The sequence below is a fragment of the Odocoileus virginianus genome, chromosome 6, assembly GCF_023699985.2.
Source record: "Odocoileus virginianus isolate 20LAN1187 ecotype Illinois chromosome 6, Ovbor_1.2, whole genome shotgun sequence".
Lineage (NCBI taxonomy): Eukaryota > Metazoa > Chordata > Mammalia > Artiodactyla > Cervidae > Odocoileus > Odocoileus virginianus.
Genome location: NC_069679.1, coordinates 55,194,049 through 55,215,213, shown reverse-complemented (window position 1 = coordinate 55,215,213; position 21,165 = coordinate 55,194,049). Strand labels below are relative to the sequence as shown.

The 21,165-nt window shown below is 46.5% G+C and overlaps 1 protein-coding gene and 1 pseudogene across 10 annotated transcripts in view; both read right to left on the bottom strand.

Annotated features, from left to right (window-relative positions):
* The window catches only part of LOC110130840 (palmitoyl-protein thioesterase 1-like), a 34,687-nt pseudogene extending 25,626 nt beyond the window's left edge, over positions 1 to 9,061 (bottom strand).
* A 2,691-nt stretch (positions 9,062 to 11,752) lies between these two features.
* Positions 11,753 to 21,165, bottom strand: part of SAMD4A (sterile alpha motif domain containing 4A) — a 223,747-nt gene continuing 214,334 nt past the window's right edge. For 8 of the 10 annotated variants that reach the window (XR_011488316.1, XR_011488314.1, XR_011488315.1 and 5 more), the window contains 2 exons: positions 19,820 to 21,103; positions 11,753 to 16,133 (listed from right to left, as the gene is read on the bottom strand). Coding sequence is in view for 2 of the 10 variants with exons in the window: in XM_070469378.1 (XP_070325479.1) it covers positions 16,105 to 16,133 (29 nt within the window). In the remaining 8 variants the exon portion in view is untranslated. The remainder of the gene's footprint in view (positions 16,134 to 19,819; positions 21,104 to 21,165) is intronic. The other 2 variants (XM_070469378.1, XM_070469377.1) reach the window with 1 other exon arrangement.

The window sequence follows — 21,165 nt, the reverse complement described above, 5'->3', positions numbered from 1 at the left end:
CCTGTGGCTTTGTCAACAACCTCTGCCTAGACAGGAGAAGGAAGGAAGCACCAAGAGAATCCTACATCCCAGTTCGTCATGCTCCAAATGCTCTTCTCTTTGCAGGATGATGTCCCCCAGCCTTCGCAGGCCGGGGGCTCTTAACAGGCTGTATCTGACTCCACCTGCTTGCTCACAGCAGACAGGCGGGCTACGGGACGTTTACTTTCAGCAGCCGCTAGGTGGCAACATCACGGGAACTTCCCGCTCCTGAGTTTAGATTGTGTCTAAGCCTACAGCCATGGTTTGCAGATTCCAAAGGGAAAGAAGAGATGGTCAGTCCATAGGATGCTGGGATTGGTGGGTGCTTCCAGCCTGGGGAGAGTGCTGAGAATGGCCCCGAGTCCTTACTTTATTTATTTATTTTTTTTGCTGTTCTTTTTTTTTTTTCCATTTATTTTTATTAGTTGGAGGCTAATTACTTTACATCATTGCAGTGGTTTTTGTCATACTTTGAAATGAATTAGCCATGGATTTACATGTATTCCCCATCCCGGTCCCCCCTCCCACCTCCCTCTCCACCCGATCCCTCTGGGAGTCCTTACTTTATAGCTTATGACTCTTGTCATTGACTGGTGAGGTGTGGACTAGACTGTATTTGGGGTTTGTAATGATGATGCTAACCACTAACCCTCAATAGTGCAACCTAGGTGACAGGCACTGTTCCAGGTGCTTTGCACACATCAACTCAGCTGATCATCTGAATAGAGGACTAACTATCTCATTGGGCATTTAGTACCCCACTGGGTATCACTCCTATTTTACAGATGGAGAAACTAAAGCATAGAGGAAGAGTAATTTACCCAGGGACACCCAAGGGGGCGCTAGTGATAAAGAGCTGCGTGGCAATGCAGGAGATATAAGAGACACAGGTTTGATCCCTGGGTCGGGAAGATCCCCTGAAGGAGGGCATGGCAACCCACTCCAGTATTTTTGCCTCGAGAATCCCATGGACAGAGACAGTCTGATAGGCTACCATCCATAGCGTCACAGAGTTGCACATGGCTGAGTGACTTAGCACACATGCATAGAGCTGGTAGGAGGATTAACTGGGAACTGAACTTAAAATTAGGCTTTAAAGACCCAGGGGTTTGAAGCCAGCCAGTTCAGTTTTGTAGCACTTTCTTCAAGGTACCCAGAAGGGGAGAAATCCCACTGTCCAGGTGGGAGAAGCAAGGTTCCGAAATGGGCACAGAGCTTCTCAGAGTCCCAGTCAAGGAACATCCCCTTCAGAATAAATATGAAAAGGAAAGCATCTTGAAAATGTGCCCGAGTTGGGGTTTGGGGCACACCAGGGTAACTGGTGGCCCTTTCCTGCTCAGGAGCTGGGGTCCTGTGGGCAGTCTCTCTGAAGGGGCATCCAGCTCTCAGTAGCAGCGGCCACCTCCCGCACCTCTGGGCGCTGTAGGCTGGGAGGGGAAGGAGGAAGCCAGTCCCTCTGGGTTGCAGGGAAGGGCAGGGCTGAAGCCTGTTCATTCCCAGAACATCCAGTGAAGTGGGTGGGAAGCTGCTGCAGGCACTTCTGCTAACTCGCACCTGTTCAATTTTATTTGATTTTTTGAGCCAGTCCCTCAGATGCTCAGGTTTGCTAGCTCCCTGCTGGTTCCCCATTGAACACAGCCTTTGAATGGGAGACTGAGTCAGAGCTGCCTCAAACGTGCCTGGAAGGTGAGAACGCAGCCCATAAAAGCACTCTTCATAGCACTAAATTCCTCTGTTTCAGACTCTTTGAACCTGGAGTGATCCACAGGTTGCAGCCCAGCTGGAGGTGTATGATAAAAGAAACTGGTCTGCTTGGAGTCCAGTGGGAGTTGACAGAGGAGGAGAGTTTAACAAAGGGGAGGCTGGGCTTGGTGGGGCCTGGTGACTTCATGATGGGCCACAGGCAGGGCAGGAGGTCATCTGGCCTCCCAGGACAGCCGCTGGTCCCAGGACGCCACCTCTAACTCCTCCAGACTCTGAGAGCTCCGAGAGACAGTGAACCCAGGTAAAAAAAAAAAAAAAAAATACAACCGACTAGTGAATATAACAAAACAGAAACAAACTTACAGATACAGAAACAAACTAGTGGTTACCAGTGGGGAGAGGGAAGGGTATATTGTACAACACAGGAAATTCAGCCAATTAAAAAAGTTAATTTATTTATTTTAATTGGAAGATAATCACTTTACAATATTGTGATGGTTTTTGCCATACATCGGTGTGAATCAGCCACAGGTATGCATGTGTCCCCCCCATCCTGAACGCCCCTCCCACCTCTTTCCCCATCCTGTCCCCCTGGCTTGTTCCAAGGCACTGGCTCTGGGGGTGCCAATTTTTCCTTATATATATAATTTTATTTATTTATTCATTTTTGGCTGTGCTGGATCTTCATTGCTGGCTTTTCTCTAGTTGTGGCGAGTGGGGGCTACTCTCTAGTTGCGGTGTGCGAGCTTCCCATTGCAGTGGTTTCTCTTGTTACAGAGCACCTGCTCTAGAGTGTGCGGGCTTCAGGAACTGTGGCTCTGGGCTCTAGAGCACAAGCTCAGTAGTTGTGGCCCACGGCATGTGGGATGTGGGATCAGCTGCTCCGTAGCACGCGGGATCTTCTCAAATCAGCCATCAAAGCCGTGTCTCTTGCATTGGCAGGAGGATTCTTTACCACTTAGTTACCAGGGAAGCCCTAGCCAATGTTTAATAAATGGAGCATAATCTTTAAAAGTTCTGAGTTACTATGTTGTACACCTTTAATTATATAATGTGTTTACTCGCTCGCTTGTGTTTGACTCTTTGTGACCCCATGGACTGTAGCCTGTCCGGCTCCTCTGTCCATGGGGATTCTCCAGGCAAGAACACTAGAGTGGGTTGCCATGCCCTTCTCCAGGGGATCTTCCTGACCCAAGGATCAAATCCAGGTCTCCCACATTGCAGGCAGATTCTTTACCATCTGAGCCACCAGGGAAGCCCAAATTATATAATATTGTACAAAATTATATAATTTTATATATTTGTACAATATTACATAATTTATATAATATATACAATTATATAACATTGTACAAAATTATAGAAAATATACAAACTATGTAATATTGTACATCATTTATACTTCAGTAAAAAAAAAAAAATTCTCCAACAGTTGGAAATTGGCCAGACAGGGACCCCAGGACCTTACCCACCTATGTGCAGGGTAGGATGGTGCCACCCAGCTGCCTTGAAGTCAGATATGGCCACGTGACTCGCTTCTGTGAATGAAGTATAAACTGCAGTGATACTTCTGATGGAAGCCCCATCCTTCTTTTCCACTGTCATGGCAATCATCGACACCCCGGGTGGTGGCTGTTGTGCCAGCCTCAGCTCCAGAGAGAGCTGTGTGGATTGGCGGCCCCAACTGAGCTGGGATGGATGTACAGCACAGTGAGAAATAAGTCTTTGTGGTTTTAAGCCACTGAAATTTTGGGGGTGCCTGTTAATGCAGCATAATCTAACTTATGCTGACAGGTATGTGGATAATCAGATTGCTGAGTCCTGGCTGATGGATCCCTTGGCTAATATGTTATGGATCCAGGCAACAACATTCGTTAACCTAATAAAGTTCACATAATTTCCAAAATTGAGTCTTTGGGGTAGGTATTGCAAGCACTGTTGCAAGTTAGTTGAGGGGAGAAATTTGGGAAGTGGCCATGAGCCTACTTAAACACCACTGCTTGTTCTGCCCAGCTTAGAGGATTCCTGTAGGTAGGTCCCAAGGACTGACGAGTCAGGTACTTAGTTCTCTAATGTGTCAGTGGAACACCCGCCTTTACCATCATCTATCAAAGAAACAGAAGCATGGTCACAGACCACTTTGGTACAAGAGGAGAAGCTGTTCCCTTTAATGCGTGGGTCTTACTCCTGGCTGCACATTAGAATCACCGGGAAGCTTAACATCCCCACACCCAGGCTGTTCCCCAGACAAGTCAGTGTCTCTGCAGGTGGGCTTGGCAGCAGCAGCTTGTGAAGCTCCCCAGGTAATCCATGTGCCCGGCCAAGCACCACAGCCATAACATCTCCTTTTCCTCCAACAGGGGCCGTGTTTTAACCAATGTTTGAGGCAGTCATTTTGTAGAACTCTCCTGCTTTCCCATAGCCATGTGTCTCAGGCTGCTGCAGATGTTGGAAAGAAAATGCCTGGAGATTCAGTCTCCGAAGGGTAAGCACTCATATGGGGAGATCCTGGAGCCCAATAGTGCCCTCCTGGAGGATCTGAGCGTAGACAGACCTGGACTCGCCCCCCTGCCCCATAACAGTTCTGTGACTTTGGACAAGTTGCTTGACATCTCTGAGCCTCAGTTTCCTCATCTGCAGTGTGGGAATAATCTAATGCCAGCCTTGTTGGCTTAGCACAACAGTCTCTGCATAACTACTAGCTAAATTATTATTTCTCCCAGGTGACTTGTCTTGAATGACGAGGAAGGTCCAGTTGTACAAGTTCCACCTGCTGCCCCTACCGGCAGCACTCCTTCAGTGGCGAATGGGACCTCAACTCTCCAGTGACCCCAGGCAGAAACTGGGGAGGCATTCTGGACTCTTCAGTCTCTCCCTCAATCCCCACATCCAGTTCATCATTAACCATGATATCCTGCCTCCTAAGGACCTCACAGATCCATCCTGTTCTCCCCATCCATCCTGCAACTTCCTTGAGTTTGAGCATTATCTGAATTATGCAGTAGCCCCTGGTGGGTCTCCCCAGTCCCTCTCCTCAAATCCCTTTCCCAAAATGTAGTCAGAGTGATCTTTCTAAGCTATAAATCTCCTTATTAGATATTAAAGCAAAATTTTCAGTTGTAATAATTAAAACAGTGGGGGTGCTGGTGGATGAATAGACAACACATCAATGGAGAGAAAAATAGGAAGTCCAGAAATAGATCTACATACATAGAGGAAGTTGGTATATTACAAAAGTGGCACTTCAAATCAGTGGAGAAAAGACAGATTATTCAATAAACACCATAGGCGCAAGTGGGTGGCCATCTTTGCATAGAAATAAAATTGGATCCATACCTCATACTTTACACAAGGAACGGTTCACAGATATAAACATAAAAAGGTAAATCCATAAAAGTCCTAGAGGAAAACATAGTATAACTCAAAGCAGAAAGGGCCTTTTAAAATAGGATTCAAATTCCAGAAGCCAAAAAAGAAAAGATCAAGAAGTTCAACTACATTTAAAAAACTCTCTATGGAAATAATCACCATAGGCAAATAATCACCATAGCATCATACTGCTGCTGCTGCTGCTGCGTCGCTTCAGTCGTGTCCGACTCTGTGAGACCCCATAGGCAGCAGCCCACCAGGCTCCTCCATCCATGGGATTTTCCAGGCAAGAACACTGGAGTGGGCTGCCATTGCCTTCTCCGAGGCAAAATCATAAGTCTGGGTAAAAGATTTTAACACGTATCACAAATCAAAGGTAAATTTCACAACATACAATGAGCTTCTACCAATGATTAGAAAAAGACCAACAACTTGATAATAAAATGGACAAATACATGGACAAACATTTCAAAGGAAATTACGAATGACTATTAAGCATATAGTTTTTCCAGGAGTCATGTACGGATGTGAGAGTTGGACCATTAAGAAAGTTGAGTGCCAAAGAACTGATGCTTTTGAATTGTGTTAGAGAAGACTCTTGAGAGTCCCTTGGACTGCAAGATCAAACCAATCAATCCTAAAGGAAATCAGCTGTGAAGATTTATTCAGGAACTGTTGCTGAAGTGGAAGCTCCAATATTTTGGCCATGTGATGCAAAGAGCCAATTCACTGGAAAAGATCCCGATGCTGGGAAAGCTTGATGACAAAAGGAGAAGGGGTGGCAGAGGATGAGATAGTTAGGTAGCATCACTGACTCAATGGGCATGAATTTGAGCAAACTCCAGGAGACAGTGGAGGACGGGGAGCCTGGTGCCCTGCAATCCATGGGGTGGCAAAGAGTTGGACACAACTTAGCAACTGGACAACAAAATTAAGCATATAAAACTACGGTCAACCTCAAATAAGTGAAATGCAAATGAAAAGGACATATATTAGTTTTCACATATTAGATTGGAAAACATTTTAAAAATTGGTGACATAGGAATTGCTGTGTGTGTGTATGTGCTAGATCGCTCAGTCGTGTCTGACTCTTTGCGACCCTCTGGAGTATCATCTGCCAGGCTCCTCTGTCCATGGGATTTCCCAGGCAAGAATACTGGAGTGGGCTGCCATGTCCTCCTCCAGAGGAATTGATGAGACGGTAAGAAATCAAGCACTGTCATCCATCGTTGCCAGACACATAAACCGATGGAAGGGAACCTGGGAAACTAGCCAAATGACAAATATTAATAACTGTGATGTTATCAACTTTGCAAGGCTCTAGTACCAGTTATTTAATCAAACACTAATCTAGGTGTTGCTGTGAAGGCATTTGGTAGATGTGGTTAACATCTACAGTCAGGTGACATCAAGTAAAGGAGAGAGCCCTTGGTGATGTAGGTGAGCCTCATCCAATCAGTTAAAGGTGTTAAGAGCAAAACCCGAAGTTTCTAGGAGAAGGAGAAATTCTGCCTCAAGACTGAAGCACCAGTTTCTGCCTGAGGTTCCAGCCTGTTGGCCTTCACTACCAGTTTCAGACTTACCAGCCCCCGAGAATGAGTAATTTCTTAAAACAACTCCCTCACTATATATCTATTTAGTATCTGTATATCCGTCTGTCTGTCTTCTCGATGTTTCTGTGGAGAACACTGATATAATCTAGCAATTTCACTTTTCTATTTGTGGGAACGTTGCACATACGTCAAGCGACCCAGGAACAATGCATTTCATCACAGCAGTGTCTGTAACAGGAGGAACGAAGGCAGGCCGAGGGCCCATCAGCACAGCGCTGGTGGACAAGTCCTGTTAGCCCACAGCGTGGAGCCCTAGGTAGCCACCACGTGTAAGGCAATGGCAGAATAGTTTCCAAAACTGATTTAAGTGAAAAAAGAAAAGTAGCGCACAATGACAGCGTGTCTTTGTGTGCTTTTCTTCCTAAAAATCAAGAAACTAGTGTTTGTAAATGTATAAAGTATCTCTTGGCAGCTACAGAAGAAACTAACTCTGAATGCGTCTGGCGGTGGGTGCTGAGTGCCGGGGGCAGGAGAAGACATTTCACTGATGTTCTTTGTTCTACGAAACATAACCAACCCCTCATATAGATCAAATTGCTTGAAGGCAAGGGCAACGACAGGGAAGGTGGAGCCCATGATTTTCACAGTCGTTGACAAGGCTGTGATCCTCTGGTTCCAAACCCGTTGCCAGCCCCTAAACCCACCACTCCCTGTTCTCCATTCCAGTTGTCTGTTCCCTGGCTTCCGCTGACTCACACCACTCTCTCTTGCCCCCAAGTCAGGAATGCCCCCAGGCTCTAAGAACTGCTTTTCCTCTCCAGAAGAAGCTGGCTGGTGTCTGACTTCCTTCGCTGGGAGGAGAGCTGCAGGCTTTACTTCTATACTGCCCTCTCGTATAGAGGGCAGACCCCCCAGGGGGCCTGCGGGGCATCTCAGGTTTTCTCTGGTTGGCCTGGGTAGATGACTCCCTGTTAGAGGACTTTCCTACCAGATCCACAAGAGGCTTGGTGCAAGTCCCCTGCATGGTATCTGCCGTTTATAGACATGCATGTGGTCAGCACCCGGTCAGCAGGAAATCCTGTTGCATGAGGAAGACAGCAAACCTGGGGTCTGTCGCCTGAAGTCTTTTCTGGAGGAGGGGTTGGATATGAACACTTTAGAAGTGCCTCTGGATAAATGCAGTGACTGAAAGTGAACAAGGGCTCGGACGGTGTCTTAGGAGAGCAAAGTGGAGATGAGGTCATCTGGACCTCAAAGCACAGAACAGGAGAAAGCACACAGGGTGTGTTTTCTCTGCCCGGTTTGGATATATGCATTTGGTAATGGAGGGAAGGAAATGATGTCAACATATGCATTTCATCTCTCAATAATTTCTCAAAGACACAATTTGCTGTCTTTGGACATATTCCATCTTGGATGAGTAATAGGGTCATAGGTCCATGTCAAAAGGGACTCAGTCAGGTGTAGGTACTGGAAATTTATGTTCAGCTTTTTCCCAGTGAGAAGATTTGGGATAAACTTAACAGAAAGCAAAGTGGAGAGGTTCAACTGGACAGGTTTGATCTTGGGGTTTGGAGGTTCATCTGACTTCACTCCTGAGCCTGCTAGAATTTTATGGCATGGAAAACTGCAACTATCTCTCAAGGATGCTGGCACAAACAGGGACACCCAGTTCTGGCTGTGGTCCCCACAGGGAGGTTTAATTGGAACCTCTCGGCTGTCTTGAGTTCCAATAGTTCTGGTGGGATCGTTTCACTCACCAAAACTCCGATTTTGTTTCTCCTGGATTGGTCTTAAAAACATAAAACCTCAAAAAGCTGTGGAACACACTATTTAAAAACATGCGCTCTGAGTCAAACATAAACACAAAGCTGTCTTTTTACAAAGTCTGAGCTTTATAACTGTGCCAAAATGTTTCTCTGTCGGTTTTAAAAATTGAAGTAGAAACCACTGAAGAGTGAAAAATATTCCATGGAGGAAATTCTCAGACATCAAACGGCCAGGTTTATATCACAAAGAAGTCACTGTTTATGCACAAGGGCCCCTTGGGCAAGGCTGGTGGGCTGACACCCGGGAGGACACGGAAGATCATGCGCTCCAGTGGAGCCCCTCGGTCATAATGATGTTGTGCTGACATTTGTCAAACTTTCCAACTTCCCAGGCACCCACATTTCCTACTTCATGTACCTGTGATCCTAATGGGTAGACAGATCCCTCCACCCACCACACACAGAGAAGCTACCCTCCATTCTCTATCCACCTGGGCCAGGAACCGAGAGTGGGAAACGTGAAGACCATGCTCAGGTTACCATAGACACAGTGCTCTTTCAGGTGACCCATTTCCAAACAGTTTCAGCGGGTTCTAACCTCCCACCGCCTGTCCCATTACCTTCTGGATCCTCCTCTTCCAACATGTCGCCTTTCTCAACAACTGTGTTTTAAGCTCTTAGAAATGCCCAGTGAACAAAAGCACTGGCCATTCTTGGGTCAATATCCAGGCATCCCGCAGACCTGATTGTCACTCCTCTGCCATGCCGTTAGGCATAGTTAGCACTGGGGAGAGGAGATGCTGACCTCAGGAATTCTACCATCTCATCCTGAGGGCAATCTCCCAGAGTGATTTTGCAGGCTGGCCCCAGAACTTCCGGAGAGGAACAGGACTACTTTTTAGCAAATTGACAGAATAATTTTGTCCTTTGAATCTACAGCGAGATGGAGGTGGGGGGTGGTTGTAATTTTTTTATTTTTCTCAAATTTTGAAAAAGAATTGGGCTCTGGGTTGGAAATAAACAGCCACTTCCAACAACTAAAATTCACAGGTGGTTTGAGAAACACTGAACTAGGCCATCCTAGAGTGGTGAAGTGAAGATCCAGAAGCAGAGATGTCCAGGGGAAGGGTTGTTTTCAAATTTTGTGAGGTGTGGGTGGAAGATAGAAAATGCGCGTGGAAGGGTGTCTGTGAGATGGGTGCCCAGCTTCCACGTGGCAGCGTGGCAGCTGGGAAGGGGGCCTGGACAGAGTGTGGGGGGCCACACTGTGCTGCTGGCAGGGCGGGGAGGGCTGGATCACGCTGACCAGTCAGTTTTCCAGAGAAGGATTAGGTTCTGGTTATAGATGAGCTTCTCCATACCCCCAGGCCCTCCCCTCAGCCTCTGGGGACAAGAGGTCTTGGGCTGATCAGGAGTCAGGGCCACAGATAGATGCAGTGTCTGTTCAAGGGACCAGACCAAGGTACTTTGACAGAAGCCTGGATCCTTGCACTCCCCTGGCTGAGCTCTCATTAGCATGGGGAGTGTGAGCGGATTGTACCTATCTGTGCTCTTTCTGGATTCCTGGCTCAAACCCACTGCAGCCTCTTCCAAGCCAGCCCCCTAAATAGGAACACCTATTTAATAAATAACTCTTTAATAATTGCAATTAAATCTCTTCTTGGGAGGGGCTGTTAGGGGAGTCCTGAAAACTTTACTATTTAAGTAACCTTTTCTCTAGGATTCCCTTATAAAGATCATTGATAAAGAGCTACAGCTTTGCTGATAAAAACTGCTAACCCATCCGTTCGCATACTGTGCGGAGCCCTTTATGGTTCCTCTAATCTCACAACTCTCTCGTCTCCCTTCATTCCGCGTATTTCACAAGTGAGGCTCAGCTTTTCTCTTGTACACTATCCTTTCCCCTTCAGAGTACCCTGAGTCACACACTGAGATACAGCTCATTTGGGTTATGAGAATTTAACTTTGGGAGGACTTTCATTTAACGTATCAGCTACAAGGCATTTCTCACATTCCCAGGGATCATTTTGGACTTTTCCAATCTCTTGAGCAGCTTGAGCCTGGTGAAAAGGGAGCCACTGGGTGGTCATTGTCACAATGTGAAGCTGTGGTTGCTTAGGTTTTGGTGGTAATAACCTCTGTATCCTATGTTTTCTTTTGTCTTTACCTTTTTCTTTGGGACTAGGTTTCTAACTACAAAAACCTTGAGTATTGTAGTTCCAAACCCAAACCAAACCCAAGGCTCAGACAGGTTAAGTAGCTTGCTCAAGATCACACAGCCAGAGAATATATACAAATACATGTGGGTTATATATTAGTGAGGGAAGAAGTCTTCTGTTTGACATTATTCACATTCCTGTATTCTTCCTTCTCCTCCCAGAGGAATACACATTTCACTTTTTTTCTTTTTTAATTTACTTATTTGGCTGTGCAAGGTCTTAGTTGCATCATGTGGAATCTAGTTCCCTGAGCAGGGATCAAAACTGGGCCCCATGCATTGGAAGCTCAATCTTAACCACTGGACCACCAGGGAAGTTCCCATACACATTCACCCCTTAAGTAGAGGAATTTTAAGTAAAGATAGAGGACCCTGATGCTGGCAAAGATTGAAGGCAGAAGGAGAGGGGGTGACAGAGGATGAGATGGTTGGATGGCATCACAGACTCTATAAACATGAGTTTGAGCAAGCTCCAGGAGTTGGTGATGGACAGGGAAGCCTGGGGTGCTGCCGACCATGGGGTTGCATAGAGTCAGACATGACTGACTGACTGAATTGAACTGAGAGGAAATTAGAAAAAAATAAAACTCACTTTGCTGAAGCAAGAATTCAAACCCAGGTTTGTCTCTCCAACCATATGCTTAACTGACTCATTATTTAGACCTTATATTAATATACATTATACTGGAAGGATTAAAATGAGATTTAAGCCATGTGTAGTTAAAACCTCAGATCTCCAAGGTTATTGTTCATGCTGTGGTTAAGGGGTAAAATGTGATTTCAAAGGCATTGAAGGTGGAGAGCAAGCTATAAACAATACCACCTGCAAGGTTCGAGTTTTTATTTAGAAACACGCCCCTAAGACAGGTGATACATGTTTTGGTTACTCTGGGCACAGATCAAGCTGTATAAATGTTTAACACCTCTTTCCCTACCTTTTTGTTTAAAAAAAAACACACACAAAAAATGTAGTTCATAGTTGGAAGATACAGCTTTCACAGAATGGTCAGGTGGGAATAGTTTACACGATGTCAGGCTTATTCTTCCTGGCTGGCTTATTCAGTTCTTATTTTTTAATCAATTGTATTGACAAAAAGGAAAAAAAAGACACACACCAGTGTTACAAAACCTTGTATTAATCATTTCCCTTCACTTTCAATATAACGTTGATATGAAATATAGCCATGATTCTTAGTTACATGGGAGGAAATGAGTAATAAATACATTGTAGCAAGTTTAAACCACAAGGGTGTTTCACTGGTAACAACATTTGAAAACTGTACACTTGCAAAGAACAGCATCTTCAAACATTAGTATATCTGTATATCAGTAAAGCTTTTACATGTAACAAACATGCTATTTCCATATATGACAAATTTAAAAAATATGCATTGCTTGGCAACATGAACTAGGCAAAAATAGTTCTTTGTTCACTAACTTTATACAGGAAAACAGGACAAAAGGCATGCATGTACAATAGGGATGCCTGCACGGGGCATGCAACAAAAGAAAGCTTTTTAAAAGTCAGCTTACATTAGGCATAAATACATGAGGGTTATATATTAATAAGGGAGGAAGTCTTCTGTTTGACATTATTAACATTCCTGTTTTCTTCCTATTCCTCCCAGAGGAATACACATTCACCTTTAAGTAAAGATAAAGGAATTACAAAAAAATAAGAATAAGAATAAAACTCACTTTGCAAACATCTCTGATGACTTGTAAAACAAACAAAAAATCAACGTTAGTGTTATCACAGCCCCATGTGCAAATTTTCCCTCCACAGGGCCTTCTTGTATCAGGCACACCCGAATGCCTTGGTTAGGCTGCTTTCCTGCACCAGGGTTGGGGCCGCCTGCCCAAGACATTTCCAGAGGACCAATGTGATGGGGGCTGCCTCTCCCCCTCTCACTGCCCTTCTGGTTGTGCGCCTACATCTTCAACCCAGCTCAGCCCCCAGCCCAGGCTCTCGGGAAGATCCGAGTTCCGGGGGCAGGGAGCGAACATCTACAAGCCTTGCATCAGCAGTAGCTGAGAGAGGGGCAGAAGAACAGAAGACCCAGAGAAGGCTCCCATTCCACAAAAGGCAGCCGACGACACCTCAAAAGAAAACCTTGTTTCCCTCAGTGTCTCTTCAAAGGAATGGGAGAGGGGGCCCAGCTCTAGCTCTAATCCTGAGTACCAAAAACGGACTGTCAGTACACAGGATTGGAGAGCTTGGTGCAAACAGCCGCTCTCTGCAGGCAGACCCAGCAGCATCTATTTTGCCTGCTGGCCCTTGGTTTAAAAAAGTGAAACTCAAAAAGCATGTGGAAAACAAAACAAAACAAAACATATCAGCAGCAATGTTTCATTTCTTGTACACAATTCATGTGTGTCTTCCTACTGTTTCTGGTAAGAAACCACTATGAATAAAAAGCACCAATAAAACATCATACATGATAACAATAATCGTAGAATACCACTGTCCCTGGGACAGTGTAGAGATGTCAAATACACACTGCTTAAATCAGAACGAGGGGGGAAAAAAACCCATGTAGTGAAATAGATTTTACTCTGAGATTTTTAATGTTTACTATTTACTTAATATAAAACAGTTGCATTTGGGGGTCAATGGGTAAATACAAAAAAAGGCACTGCCGCTTTATTACTAAATATCCGACTTCACAGCCTTATGCATGCAACCATTTGATTTTTTTTTTTTTATAAATAAAGTTCTTTTGCTTTAGGATTTTTAGATTGAGTTGTACACCTGCAGTCAACACAGGACTCAAAACACGGTGGGGACAGGCTCCTAAAATTCATCAGAACGCTCAACTTAAAAAAATTAAAACACTGAGAGCAAAACACAACTAAGTAGATAAATCTATACACAGTCAATGAAAAATAAGCTTTTCTTTTAAAAAAAGAATTATGTTGTTATTAATAACAGACTTTATCATGGTTACCAGCCATAGCAAGTTAATAAGTAACATATCCAAAATAATATCTCTAATAATCAGATAACCATTGTTTCTATATTCAGTGAAGGAATAAATAGAAATTCAGATTTGCAAATGCTTTAAGGTCTTCTTCCTTTTAAAGGATTCATGCTAATGTGATTGTGTTCACAATCTGTTTTCTGAACAACCCGAGTCTTTATGGATACATGTGTTTTGCAGCAGATTTGAATGCTTTCTCACTTCTCCACGAGATGTGTTATACCCCTGCTTCTTCTATTAACGTTCTCAGCATCCAAAATCACCTTCGCAAACCGTCTGGGTCTTGCCTTTGGCCTTCGACATCTTTGACCTGTTCTTCCCGGCTCACACATGATCGTCCATCCCAACACATTCCCCAAGTAACCCTAAGCTTGCTTAGAAAAGGGATGTGGAGGATGAATATTAATGGCACTTGGTTAAAAAAAAAAATCAACTACAAAATGCTGCCTCTTTCTGCACATGAATTTGCATCTTTAGAACATAGTCGTCACCCAAGGAGAGCTTTTTTTCCTAATGCAATGCAGGATGTTGTGGATTCAAGCCTTCTTTGCTTGCTAAAGGCTCTCTGTGGCTAAGATGTTCCCACATTTTAGACCTTAAAAGGATTTCACAAGCCTCACAACATCCAAGGTTGGGTTGGGTGTATATTTTTAATCTTAAAGGTAGAAGAAAGCTGCTTGGATTTCATTAAGGCCTTGTAAATGTATATTTACTTCATTAACTTATTTTTTTTAAAAAAATAACTCTAAGAAAATGCAGTGATTTTCATGGTCTGATGTCTTAAATTTCAACTCTGACTTTGCTAAAACAAACAAAAAAATGGTACCAGACTCACCCATTCAGTAAACAGGCCTCCTACCATCTCCCTGATCTCGCCTCTGGCCGAGCTGGCACACCATCATTTACACAACCCAATTTTCCAGCGCAGAGCACAGCTCCTCATGGATTTTCTCTAATACCCTCCATTGCATCAAATTCCGAAACATAGTCTCTCTCGCCCTTAAGAAATAGAGCTATTACTTTGTGGTAGCATAGTTTGTTAATCTCTCACCATGTAAGGAGTCGTTCTGTCTCCCTTCCGCGTAGGTAGATAAATCAGCCCACAACACGGCAACTCCCTGATGTCTGTAATAGAACCTTCTTGTCCATCATGAAGTCGACCTTTCCCACATCATCTTCCACGGCTCACCTGCAACGTCTCCCGCAGCTCTCTCTGCCACTTGCTGACTGACCGTTTATACACTGTTGCTAGACCTTGCTCCTCTCCTCCTTTTCCTCGGCGGTGGGTGATCGAACCGTGGGGGGCTAGGCTCGGCTTCCTGCGAGCAATCCCCCGTAAGTGGTATTTTGAGCTTATCATCTGGATATCAAGGCCTCCTGCCAGGAAAAAATATCCATCCTTGCCTTTTCTCCTCCAGTGGAACTTGTACCCACCTCTGTGCGTGTGTGGCCAGGAGCGATAGGATGAAACCCCCTGGTAGAGTGGGGAGAAAGAGGTGTCTCTGGGTGAGACGCAAATTCATCACAGAAAGGGCAGCAAGATTCTTCTCGAATCTCCAGGTGACTGCGCGCAATCCCGTAACCGATCACATGGTGGCGCCCTCCCCCGGTGCTCCGCCTACTCCAGCCACATCCTCAACTCCGCCTACACGCTCCTCCCACCCACAGGTGGGAGACACCACTCAGGCCTACGTGACCGCATCCTTCTTCCCGAGAAGCAGAGCTTGGCAGCCATTTAGAAAGACAACCCTGCTGCTATTATAAAAATAGAGGAAAAAAATGAATCCCTATCAACAAATCCTTTACAAAAACCATAGTATGAAGAAAAGTTCTATCCCAACTCTTTACACATTATGTACCCTTTAAAAGTGTTATGTAAACAATACACAAATCAAAGTTTATCTGAAATTTTGTTGGAGCGGATTTCTCCCTTGCTGCTCCCAGTTGCCACGTGGACTTCTTGCGGCTGGATTTCAAGCAGGGGCCTCAGGGAATCCAATCAGAGGACACATAAAAGAGCGAGCCGCCGTCACTCGCGTTTTGGTCGCGGGCATCCATGCCTTCCTCCTGGGCTCTGACTTCGAAGGTAGGCTTCTGAGAAGGCTCCCAAGGCAGGGGCGTCTTCCTCCCTCCCGCATCTCTCATCTCTTTCCAAGCGGTGCTCTCCCCCTCAAATGCATTTCCATCCAGGAAGCCACTTGCATTCCCTCCACCTCCTCCCAGTCCTATATTTCCCTTAGAGACCCCTCCCCATGCCCCACACCACGCCATCCCATGACAGAAACAAATGACAAAATAACCAATCCCAGGTCTACTGATATGTTTACAAGGACGACCTACGCTCTCACAAAATCAAAATGGGAGAGGGACCAGGGGGGAAAAAAGGCTGCAAAGTATCTTGGAGGATTCTGTGCAACCCTGAAGATGGCTAACACTGGACCCGCAGCAGTCGATTTCACGGCCAGCGCGGTCACTCTCATCTTCAGCTTCTAGATTGTGGAGGTCCGGTCAACCCCGTCTGGGAGAGAAAGCAGGACACAAATGGGTGCAGGTGAGCAAAGCAATTCCGTTCATGCCCACCAACTCCAGCATCATGCATGTTGGACTTCCCAGTCTCTGAGGACAGATAAGGGTTAAATTCATCCATCCGTCCATTCGCTCATTCTTCACACACCCACCCATTCAAAATAACTTTTTGCCAGGAGCTATACAGAGCCTGGGAACCAAGCTGGGAAGACCTAATCTTCACCCTTTAGTCCAAGTATATATATCCTGGATGGGACACAGACATGTAAATTGACAGAGACATATGAGGGATAGGTGTTCTGATGGAGTATGTACCAGATACAGCAGGAACATGGAGGAAGGAGTGTTTAAGTTGCTCTTGGAAGTCAAGGATGGTTTCACAGAGAAAGATTTGATAATTCTGTAGATTGTAGAAAGATCTGATAATTGCCAGATCTGTAATTTTGACCCATCACAACTGGGCAGAGCAGGGAGATCTGTCTGACCCAAACTGATCCAGATTCTGTCTCAAGAATCTAATCTGAGGCAGAGACACCAGTGAGATTGTTTTTTTTTTTCTTTTGGCACCTGGAACTGAAAGATCCAATGGATGTGGGAGAGTGCTGAGATCACCCAGCATGTCATGTCTGGGTTATAGAGAATCAATGGAACCGAGAAAGTGGGGAGCATGCCTGTCAGAGAGAAGAGGTCATGAGTGAGCAAGGCCACAGAGGGAGCTGATGGCCACCCAACCCCTTTTCACGTGGGACTATGGGAGCGTCCACAGAATCAGACCATAAGGGTCTCCTGTACTGTGAACAGGAGCCTGGACACAGGCAGCTGGGGATTTATAAATGGTAGAGTAGTAACCAGATTTGACTTCAGAATGGCTTCTCTGGCATGGCTGGTGGCGGGAGGACCAGTTAAGAGGTCCCTACAATGGTCCACGCTAGAGTTTCTCCAGTGAGCAGAAAGAGGCATGGATCAGTCATAGCAGGTAGAAATGATTAAGTTCAGTAAGTTCAGTTGACCACTAACTGAAAGCTAGGATGGGATGCAGTATGCCTCCCTGGTTTCGCTGATATCCACGTCAGTAGATGTGTCCTGGTCTAAACCTCTGCATCACAAGCCCCGTCTAGCAGAGGTGCATCCAGATGCAATAGGCAGAGCTCAGGTATGAGAGGGTGCGACTGAGTGTTCAGGGAAAACTCGAGGACCTAAGTGATATGGAGGAGCCCTGAGCTCACTGCAGGGTCTCCTGACCTCCTCACGGGTGGTGCCAGAATTGCATCTTGCTAGCAGGGACGTGGGAGGAGAAATGTTTCTTTAATTCATATTTTTAGTGAGATCACTGTAGATCCACACAAGAAACAGCACCCTGTTTCTAGGTTTGCCCCTAAGGTAACATTTTGCAAAATTATATTACCACCAAGATATGATGTTGGTGTAATCTGCCCATCTTACAGATTTCCCCAGTTTTACTTGTACTTTGTGTGTGTGTGTGTGTGTGTGTGTGTGTGTGTGTGTGTATTAAGTTCTATATGATTTTTTGAGAGATTTTAAAGAAGGGAAGCAAATAGCCCTGCGAGCATCTCTACTTCTGGATGATCAATCCTAAAGGTCCCCAGGTGTGCACTAATCACCTCTCCCACCTTCTGTGCGTATCAGTTCTTAGCCTCTTGAGTGCGGGCTCTGCCGTGGTAACTAGTAGTGGGAGTACAGTGAGCATGTGTATGTGTGCACACACGTGTGTGGGCGAGGTAAGGGTGTAGAGGCCACTCCCTCATCTGTAGACGGGCAGTGCACAATCTTGCTGGGCCTCACTCATCCACTCATTAATGCCAGCCTTTCATGGTTGTCAAAGAAAGGATCTGGAAACAAGGAAATCTCAACTAACCCAGCCCCAAGTTGCATTTTCATGGAATTCTATCCCTGTACCTCACCCTCCAAGGGTGACGGTTGGTATTCAACTGCAGGGAAATAACCAATTGATTAAGTGCGGACTCAGCATTTATAGTGGTGCAAGTCATGCACTGCACAACTCAAAGGGGTACCATTCACATGCAGTCATCATAGGTTTTATAATTATGGTGAACAGAAGATGGAACAGTGTCTTGAGAAAGTGGAGCCTTTCTCCTGTTTGCACAATGTCTCCATATCCCCCACTATAAGCGGGGCTTTAAGTCACAAAAAGAAGTGAGGAGAGAAGGTAAGAAGGAATGACAAGGGGATCAGGTGATGCATGAACCTCAGAGCACCAGAGGGTGGACCGGGGGTTCCTCCTAATGGTTTGATTCACTATGGACTGCGTTCTGCTGAACGGGGCCTCGTTTTTGCGGCTGTGGACATTCCTGCCCATGTGACCCCTCTGTGGGAGGAGGAGAATGGCCAGGCTTGCACTGAGTCCTCCTGAATACGTGGGGCTACCAGTTGGGAGCAAGCCATATAGAGTTAGGTTGAAAGCCTTAAAGACTCACAAATCAAGATGGCAGAGGCAACCCCCTCCCCAACCCCTGGGCTTCCTCACAGCTTCTATCGGAGGAGCATGGCAGGGAAAAGAAGAGATGGGTAGAGAAGGCCAGAGAAAAGTAGCTTAGATCCACACTGAGAGGGCAGCAGTTACTGGAGGAGACAGACAGCAGAGATGTCATCATGAAAGGATGGGCCCAACAGCCTTAGAATAGCCATCCTGGGATGTGGTGTCCCAGGAACTTGGATACCTCTCTGCTCTTTCCATGAGATGCACGCAGAGGAGCATATTTTACTACTCTGCTTTCCCCTCCCTAGTCATTTGTCCTCCTGTAAGATGACTTCATTCATTGGCAGAAATTCTGTCCCCAGCAAGGTCATCTCCCCTGGTGCCTGGCAGGGGTCAGCCGGTAGAAAGGTGCTGTCACAGGGGGAAGGCACACCGCCACTGCACCTAACCAGGCCATCCTGAACCTAATTTGCACCCACTGCTCAGGAAACTGCTTACAAGGCTCCCCCCCCGGAAAGGGTTATTGAGAAAAAAACACAGCAATAAAAAGGCTTAGGAGTTTAACAAGATGAAAACATTAGCAAAAAAAAATCAGTTCACAGAGGTTCCCTATAAAAATAAAAGAACAGGCTAAAAAATGAAGTATTTTCAATGAAAACCTCCTTTTATGAAAGAGTATTTGGCATTCTTGCTACTAATGATGATGATGTGAGTACTCAGCACATTGATAAGAGCTTCCAAGGTGCCAATTATGTGAGCTCTATCAAGCCCTGGGGGAGTGGCCAGTTCTTGCTGACTCCCACAGGCAACAGAGGACTGAGCAGAGTCCCCCCTAAGCCAGCCCCAGTCAGGCATCAGGTGGGAGGGCACCTGTGCCTGCAATGGGGCCGAGTTTGGCCTGAAGTCTCAGGCCTGGAGGCCTTCTCATTAGGACATAATTGAGATATAATTTGCATACCACACATTTCACCCTTTGAAAGCATACAGTTCAGTGGTTTTGAGCAAGAGCTGTGCGACCATCACCACCATCTAATTCCCGAATATTTTTGTCACCCCCCTAAAGAAATCTGGTACCCGTTAGCAGCCACTCTCCATTCCCACCTCCCTCCAAACCCTGGCAGCCACTCATCTACTTTTGGTCTCTGTAGATTTGCCTACTCTTAACACTTTGCATAAAGTGAATCATATGCTGGGTGGCCTTTGGTGTCTGGCCTTTTCACCTATTAGCATAACGCTATGCCGGTTCAGCCATGGAACAGCACTTCATGGATCTTCAAGGCTGAATGACAATCCTGTGTGTGGCTACGGTGAATCCTGTCTGTCCGTGTTCATCTGCGGATGGGCCTCTGGACTGTGTCCCATCACGCCTCGGGGGCTGTCAGAATGTTGACCCAGTCTCCCTGGTTACCTGGAGAAGAGGAGCTCGTGGCACCTCCCCCAGAGGTACCAGGAGTGAACCAGTCAGGCGGCAGAGCTTCTAGGATCTGAACTGAACGGCCAAGGGAGAGTGTGGTGCTGGCCAGTGGGGTTCCCTGGAACCCCGGCAAGGAGGGGTCACAGAGGGAGCCGTGCAGCCCACCGTTCATCTGGTCAGAAACCCTGGGAGGCCTTCAGCTAGCTCCCTCCTGGTGCTGAGCAGAGGCTGTCTGGGCTTCGGAGAGCCTTGCATGGGTGAGGTCAGGAGGGTGCAGTCCTGGTCTGTGCTCCACACAGAGCATTCATCTGCTTCATATTTGGTCTCAGGATAAGACTGCATTTGCAGAGACTAAAAGTCTAAACACCCCTGGCCAGGAGGACAAAGGTCTCTGGAGCAGTGGCCGATGACAGCCTTTCTCCGCACCGCCACCCGCTAGCACACGTTGTGGCTCTGCGTGTGCCCATCTCGGGGGTGGGGGAGCAGCCCAGCCTGGAGAAGGCTGTCGGGAAGGGTCACAGGAGGCCTCTCTGGATTGCCGTGACTCACAGCCTCCCCGGAGGTTGGCAGGAAGGGGCGGACATCTCTCCTCTGCCTGCCAAACATCCTTGGGGCTGGCAGCGAGTCCAGCCAGAGAAAGGCACCCGTTTAGTACCAGCAGGGCACTGAAGGCCTCCCAGGGCTGCTGTGATGACGTAGGGCTGCAGGCCAAGCTCACAGCGGGACGACCCAGCCACCTCTGGGAGCTCCTCTGGGGCTGCAGCCCCGCACGGCACGGACGCATCCAACTAGACTGTCCCTGTCAGACCCAGAAGGACGCCTCGGGGCCCCGGGCGTCGTGGAAGCCATTTGGAACAGGGAGGTATAAAAACAGGCAGGGATTTTGGTTTCAGAAATTCTATTTTTAGAGCACGTTGGGATATGCTTGGACCAGACTGGGGGATCTAGTGCCGAGAAGGAAAGAATCCAATGCTGTGGGGGGATGTTTCCACTAAAAGCCACGTCTTGTGTTCCTGACTCCTCCGGTGCCCGCATTTGGCCGGGACAATCATGGGGCTGGGACTCCAGTGTGCCCTGGGGGGTGGGGCCGCTGGGGAAAGAGGAACAGCGTGCTCTCCAGGGCCCCGAGTCACCCCCAGAGGAGGAGCAGGA